General features: G+C 42.6%; 1 protein-coding gene and 1 pseudogene across 1 annotated transcript; one reads left to right on the top strand and one right to left on the bottom strand.

The window, feature by feature from the left end:
• Positions 1–158, bottom strand: part of LOC139026191 (olfactory receptor 4S1-like) — a 19576-nt pseudogene extending 19418 nt beyond the window's left edge.
• A 2716-nt stretch (positions 159–2874) lies between these two features.
• LOC112076863 (olfactory receptor 6N1-like) lies at positions 2875–7261 on the top strand. The gene is made up of 3 exons (XM_070441482.1): positions 2875–3778; positions 6382–6476; positions 7004–7261. The coding sequence occupies exons 1-3, from the start codon at positions 2875–2877 to the stop codon at positions 7259–7261; spliced, it is 1257 nt and encodes a 418-aa protein (XP_070297583.1).
• Positions 7262–7931: the final 670 nt, after the last annotated feature.

Below are 7931 nucleotides of genomic sequence, written 5' to 3'. Positions count from 1 at the left end.
CCCCACACACACACACACACACACAAAGTGCTTTTAGCATATAATGGTTTAAATGTATATATTTTACATACTGTTCATGATTATATTGTGCATGTTCATTTATACAGTAATTATTATTTAAACATGTCCTCACCTGGGATTTGAGCCTCTTCATTCATGGCATTACAACATTCCTGCTATGCCATCTTGTCTATGTCAATGACTGATTTTGCTTGTATTCCTACACTTTGCACTTCAAAGTAAATCTCAGGTCTGTTAAAAATACACTCAAATAAAACTATTATACCTGTAGTGATTCTGGAGTATGATTAAAACCAAATAATATGCCCCACCAACATTAGACAACTATACTGAAAACCCAAACAGTCAGATGAACTGATACCTAAAATGTCAGTGCAGATGGCACTCTTTTGATGTGCAGATATGTATTATAGGTAATGAATGTGCAGAGGGGGGGACTTTCCACAGACTTTGTGGCACAGCAGAAAGATCAGTATACCCCATATTCAGAGATTGGGAATTCAAATCCCAGGTGGGGTCATAATGAAAAGTCAGTACAAAGTAGTCATGTCAAATGTAGTCATAGTGTCACTGATTAAATATTTGTACACTATTTTAGCTGAACAGCGTACCACTTACCTTAAAACCCCAATACCATTTAATTATTTTAGTTATAATGGTTTGGGACACCTGGGACCATCTACTGGCAAAAACCTCCACGGGACCACATTTTACAACATCATAAGAACGTCCTAAAAGCGTCCCCGAGACAAATTGGGAACTAGACAAATCATCCAGGAGTCCATGACAAATCGTCCTGACCACTTTAGACAACCATTTTGTGACATTCCAGGGACGTCCTAGCGACTTATTTTTGTTTGCAGGGACGTTCCCTTGGGACCATCACGCAACGTCCTAATGACTATTAAAATGAAAGTCCTGAGAACGTCCTAAGAAAGTCTTGATATGGTCCTCAGTGACGTCCTAGTAACTTAGCAAGAACTAGACAAAGGTCCCTCAGAGAAAGTTCCCTTGGGACCATCATGCAACGTACTGAAGACTAGTAAAAATAAGTCCACAGAATGTCCTAAAAAGTACCTGACATGGTCCTGATATGGTCCTCGTGACGTCCTAGTAACTAACAGGGAGCTAAAGGTAACCCAGAAAACATCCATTGGGACCTTCCCGTAACATCCTAATGACTAGTAAAATAAAAGTATTGAGAATGTCCTAAAATGGTCTTGACGTGGTTCTCGGTGACGTCCAAGTAACTTACAGGGAACTAGACAAAGGTTCCCCAGAGAAAGTTCCCTTGGGACCATCATGCAACGTACTGAAGACTAGTAAAAATAAGTCCACAGAATGTCCTAAAAAGTACCTGACATGGTCCTGATATGGTCCTCGTGACGTCCTAGTAACTAACAGGGAGCTAAAGGTAACCCAGAAAACATCCATTGGGACCTTCCCGTAACATCCTAATGACTAGTAAAATAAAAGTATTGAGAATGTCCTAAAATGGTCTTGACGTGGTTCTCGGTGACGTCCAAGTAACTTACAGGGAACTAGACAAAGGTTCCCCAGAGAAAGTTCCCTTGGGACAATCTCGAGATGTCCTGAAGATTAGTAAAATGAAGTCCTGACAACGTCCTAAAAAGTACCATCAACGTCTCCTTTTGGTCATTGAATGTCTCATGGATAATGTCCGACAACAATAGGAACCTTTTAATAATGTTCACCAATGGACATCAAAATACACTGAACAAACATATAAACGCAACATGTAAATTGTTGGAAATTAAAGATCCCAATAATTTTCCATATGCACAAAAAGTAAATTTTTCTCAAATTTGGTAAACAAATTTGTTTACATCCCTGTTAGTAAGCATTTTGTCATTTACCTCAATAATCCATCCACCTGACAGGTGTGGCATATCAAGAAGATAGCATAATAATAAGTATACATGTGCATCTTGTGCTGGGGACAATAAAAGGCCACCATAAAATGTGGTGATTTGATTTAATTGATTTCAAATGACTGATTTTCTTATCTTTTAAATTGTTGCATGTTACGTTTAAATTTTTGTTCAGTATGCCTTATCATAACGTTATAATGCGACCAAACCGGTATCTGTACTGAACGCCCTCTTATGGTCTCGAGGTAAATGTCATGTTTTAATGTTCCTTTAATGTTCTCAGAACATCAGTGGGATAATGTCTTGCTGAAACCCTTAAAGCAGCATTTCCCAAACTTTGACTTGGGGAACCAAACGGGTTTTGGGTTTTGCCCTAGCACTACACAGCTGATTCAGCTTTGATTATTTGAATCAGCTATGTTTATTTTGTTATTTTTTATTGAACCTTTATTAAAATAGGCAAGTCCAGTGCTAGGTCAAAAAATTCACGTGCACCCCTTGTGCTCCCCAGGACAGAGTTTGGGAAATGCTGCCTTGAAGGGACCGAATAGAGTAAATAGAATCTAATGAGTTGCTTGTCATGAACTCAATATAGTTCCATCTCTATGGAGTGGTTACATGTTGACACTGAAACTACAATCCCATGTGATCATACACTATGGTATATTTAGAGGCTAGTAGAACAATTATTGGAGCAGTATTCCTCTCTCAAGCAAGAAGACATTTTTTTCACTCCTCAGAAATCTGATTATGTACAGATATTATCAGGAACTTTTTCATTTTATTATGATAAGAGTTTGAGGGAGAATGTGAATTTGTTTTGTTAAAACTATTGTGTTTAGTCTGAGCCGACACAGAATCAAATTATTCACACTTGATTTCATTCACCTCCATACACACTGAAGCCTTGTAAGGACTAAGAATTTTTGCATTGACCAGAGGAAGAAAATTAACAAAAGCTATGGAGAACTCAACCCAAGTCAAGTTATTTTATCTCTTTGGCTTAAAAGAGACATTTAACAACAAATCGGTCTATTTTATCTTGTCTCTTATCACATATCTTCTCATCATCACTGTGAATCTGACTCTGATCATAACAATCATTCAGGGGAAAGGCCTCCATGAGCCCATGTATATCTTTCTGTGTAGTCTATGTGTCAATGGATTGTATGGAACCGCTGGTTTCTACCCCAAGTTGTTACTGGACCTTCAGTCGGATGTTCAGGTGATATCTTATMGTGGATGTTTSACTCAAGKCTATGTKATATACACATCTGTCKTGTGTGAAATMTCTACTCTAACAGTGATGTCTTACGACAGGTATGTGGCAATATGCAGACCACTACTATACCATACCATTGTGACATCTTTAACTGTTAGAAAGTTACTATTATTTTCTTGGTGTTATCCTTTATTTGCAGGACTCATATCACTAAGTTCAGCTGTCACAATTCCTTTGTGTGGGTCTCGCATTGATAAGATCTTCTGTGACATTCCGTCTATGCTGAAACATGCATGTTTACCCATTACAATAAATCCGATTTTGAACAAATGTATAATAGTGGTTCATGTTTTACAGCTACTTTTCATTGTATTTTCTTACTGTAAGATTGTAAGGACTTGTGTAAAGTCAGCTAAGGGAAGGATTAAGTTTACACAGACATGTGTGCCACATTTAATAACAATGGTTATTTTCGTCACAGTGACCCTGTTTGACACGTTGCAAGGGTGGAATGGTAGTATAAATATTACGCTAAATATGCGTAACGCAATGGCTGTACAGTTCCTTGTTATACCACCTGTCTTAAACCCTGTCATATATGGACTTAACCTCCAGCAGATTCGAAGGGCAGTTTTTAGAAAGTGTAATGCACATAAAATCATTGATATGAAACGTTAGTTACATGATCTTACACACCAGGGAGACTTCCTGATATCAGAAGTCAACAAAATAAAGGTAACATCTGTAACAACTTTTGCAAGTTTAAATGGTGCCTCATTTATTGATACCTATAGCACTTTGGTTTTAGAAGTGGGGGGGTCACTCTGGCAGGGGGTCGGGGGTCCTCTCTAAATTTTTTGGGATATCTAATGCTAATATCCTGCATTTATACTAATGCTGTACCCGTCTAACAAAAACTTTGGTCGACCAAGCATAGTCTTTTCTTTCGACTAATTGATTTGTCAACATTTTTAAACATGTATTTTCCCATATATAGACATATCCTATGTAGCTATGTATGTTACCATTTCTACCAATCTGCGTGTCAGTTGTGATTTTCATTTCATTTATAATAGTCTTTGTATTTCAAAAGCATTCTCTGTGGTTAATCTACATTCTACAATCGTAATTTAAATGAAAATTACACAGATCTAAAAGTAACATTTATTGCCACTGCCAAGTATGAAAAAATAGTTTACATCAAGCCAACACATAAAAACATTGCAGGCTGCAGTCAGAAAAATTTCCTGATAAATATAAATATCCTATAAATCACATTGGCTACGCATGACCTGTCTGCAATGAACTCTAAACATTGTATCAACTATCAACTGGGTCAGGTATTTTATGACTTTTCCACTGGATCAGAGCATTACATTTTTCCATTTCATGCCAAGTGATTATCGAAAGGGAGAGAGCTGGAAATATTGTTAAAATACTTTGAAGTACTATTGTCATTCTTAACTGATTCTATAAACAGACTTTGTTTACTTGCTGTTTGAGGTGACGAAAAAATACTTTGAGAAGCTAAACAGCTCATTAGTGGTGGTGAGTTAAGACAATCATAAATAGTATCAAAAATCACCAACTGGGCACATTTAGAGGCCTACATTTGCCCAAAGGCCAGGTAGATTGGTCCTACTTCTATATCTGTAATCAGGTGCACGTCCTCAACCAAAATTTACAGAAGTGTTTCAAACAAAAAACAATGAATGGATTGACAAAACTCAAATGGAATGAAATAAACAAAAACTGGTTTCTCACAAGGGTAGCATAGGTTGTGAGTTCTGCAAAACACATGTCCACTCCAACATTAAGAACGGTAAATGACTGTAATAATAATATATTCAATGAATTATCAGAAATTACCTAACCAAATAAACATTGCAGAATAGACATTATGGTAATTAAGGGGAAATATGAACTACTACTGGTGAAATTTGTAATGGGGAATTGATAGACATAGCAAGCAATGTACACAATGAAGTTAAGAAACAATGAATACCCATGAAATGGCAGGAGAGAGCGCATTCTGGAGAGAGACGTGCCTTGTGCATCTGAGTCACAATCCACATATTCTTGGACCGTGGCTTCCCTGCGGCCTCCTCAATGGATAAGTCCACTGAGACAGGCGCAAATCAGAAAATATATATATATTTGTGACTGCTTAACAAAAAAAATCATTACAGACCCCATAAGGTACCCAGACCTTATCAAAGATGCACAGTATACCCTTAATCTAGTAATAAATCAAATCTAGTGATACATTATTTGGCATTTCTGCCATCCATTGTGACATTGTGGGAGGATGACCAACCTTCCAATGAAGGTTAGCTGCTATAAATGCTATGGTTATACAGTTTCGTCTTAAAAAGGCTCCAGTATCAACATTTCCAAGCAAACAAAAACAGGGAAAGTGAGAATCTGTAGACATGCTGAGACAAAAGAACATAGTCTTTGCCAGAATTCAGCCAGCCTTCACACTGTCACGCCCTGACCTTAGCTATCTATGTTTTCTTATTATTTTGGTCAGGTCAGGGTGTGACGAGGGTGGGTATGCTTGTTTGTCTTGTCTAGGTTTTTTTGTATGTCTAGGGGTGTTTGTTAGCCTAGGTATATTGTAGGTCTATAGTGGCCTGATTGGTTCCCAATCAGAGACAGCTGTTTATCGTTGTCTCTGATTGGGGATCCTATTTAGGTTGCCATTTTCCATTTTGGGTTTGTGGGTAGTTGTCTATGTGTAGTTGCATGTCAGCACTCGGTTTAAATAGCTTCACTGTTGTTTTGTTAGTTTGTGAAGTGTTCTTCGTTTAATGAAAAAGAAGAATGTATTCAAATCATGCTGCGCCTTGGTCTCATCGTTATGACGAACGTGACAAAACTACCCATCAAAAGAGGACCAAGCAGCGTGGTTACCTGGAGAGTTGGACATGGGAGGAAATCCTGGAAGGCAAGGTACACACGAGGAGTTTGGCTCAGTCAGATTGTAGACCTGAGCCAACTCCCCGTGCTTACCGGAGTTGGTAAGTGCGCGTTCACAGCCTGGTACGCTACATCGCAGCTCCTCGCATCGGCCAGGCTAGAGTGTGCATCGAGCCAGGAGGGATGTGCCGGCTCAGCGCATCTGGTCTCCAGTGCGTCTCCTCGGCTCGGGTTATCCTGCGCCAGCCCTACGCACGGTGTCCCTGGTTCGCCAGCACAGCCCAGTGCGGCCTATTCCAGCTCCCCGCACTTGCCGGGCTACAGGGGGTATCCAGCCAGAACAAGTTGTGCTAGCTCCACGCTCCACACCTCCGGTACGCCTCCACGGTCCAGGGTATCCTGCGCTGGCTCTGCGCAAGGTATCTCCAATGCGCTTGCACAGCCCAGTGCGTCCTATGTCAGCGCCTCGAACGTGCCGGGCTGAAGTGGGTATCCAGCCAGGAGGGGTTGTGCCCGCTCCACGAACGAAGCCTCCAGTGATGATCCATGGCACGAAGCTTCCATTGATGATCCATGGCACGAAGCCTCCAGTGATGATCCATGGCACGAAGCCTCCAGTTATGATCCATGGCACGAAGCCTCCAGTTATGATCCATGGCAAGAAGCCTCCAGTGATGATCCATGGTAAGAAGCCTCCTGTGTGTCTCTCCACTCCAGAGACGCCCTCCAGTCCGGAGCATCCAGTGTCGCCCTTCAGTCCGGAGCCTCCAGCGACGATCCCCAGTCCGGAGCCTCCAGCGACGGCCTCCAGTCCGTAACCTCCAGCGACGGCCTCCAGTCCGGAGCCTCCAGCGACGGTCCCCAGCCCGGGGCCTCCAGCGACGGTCCCCAGCCCGGGGCCTCCAGCGACGGTCCCCAGTGCGGAGCCTCCGGCGACGGTCCCCAGTCCGGAGCCTCCGGCGACGGTCCCCAGCCCGGGGTCTCCGGCGACGGTCTTCAGCCCGGGGTCTCCGGCGGCCGCGACGTCCCCACCGGGGCCTCCGGCGACGGCCCGCCCGGGGCCTCCGGCGACGGTCCCAGTCCGGAGCCTCCGGCGACGGTCCCCAGTCCGGAGTCCGGCGACGGTCCCAGTCCGGAGCCTCCGCGACGGTCCCGCAGCCCGGGGTCTCCGGCGACGGTCTTCAGCCGGGGTCTCCAGCGATGAGCCAGCGGTTGAAGCACGGTTCAGCTCTACAAGGGCGGAGGGACCAGTGTAAAGATGGGGGGGCGGCGTCCAGAACCAGAGCCGCCACCGAGTGTAGATGCCCCCAGACCCTCCCCTATAAATTCAGATTTGCGGTCGGGAGTCCGAACCTTTGGGGGGGGGTACTGTCACGCCTGACCTTAGTCATCTATGTTTTCTTATTATTTTGTCAGGTCAGGGTGTGACGAGGGTGGTATGCTTGTTTGACTTGTCTAGGGTTTTTTGTATGTCTAGGGGTGTTTGTTAGCCTAGGTACAGTGGGAGAACAAGTATTTGATACACTGCCGATTTTGCAGGTTTTCCTACTTACAAAGTATGTAGAGGTCTGTAATTTTTATCATAGGTACACTTCAACTGTGAGAGACGGAATCTAAAACAAAAATCCAGAAAATCACATTGTATGATTTTAAGTAATTAATTTGCATTTTATTGCATGACATAAGTATTTGATCACCTACCAACCAGTAAGAATTCCGGCTCTCACAGACCTGTTAGTTTTTCTTTAAGAAGCCCTCCTGTTCTCCACTCATTACCTGTATTAACTGCACCTGTTGAGCTCGTTACCTGTATAAAAGACACCTGTCCACACACTCAATCAAACAGTCTCCAACCTCTCCACTGGCCAAGACCA

The sequence above is a fragment of the Salvelinus sp. IW2-2015 genome, unplaced genomic scaffold (genome assembly GCF_002910315.2).
Source record: "Salvelinus sp. IW2-2015 unplaced genomic scaffold, ASM291031v2 Un_scaffold4095, whole genome shotgun sequence".
Taxonomy (NCBI): domain Eukaryota; kingdom Metazoa; phylum Chordata; class Actinopteri; order Salmoniformes; family Salmonidae; genus Salvelinus; species Salvelinus sp. IW2-2015.
This window is presented reverse-complemented; position numbering and strand designations above follow the sequence as displayed.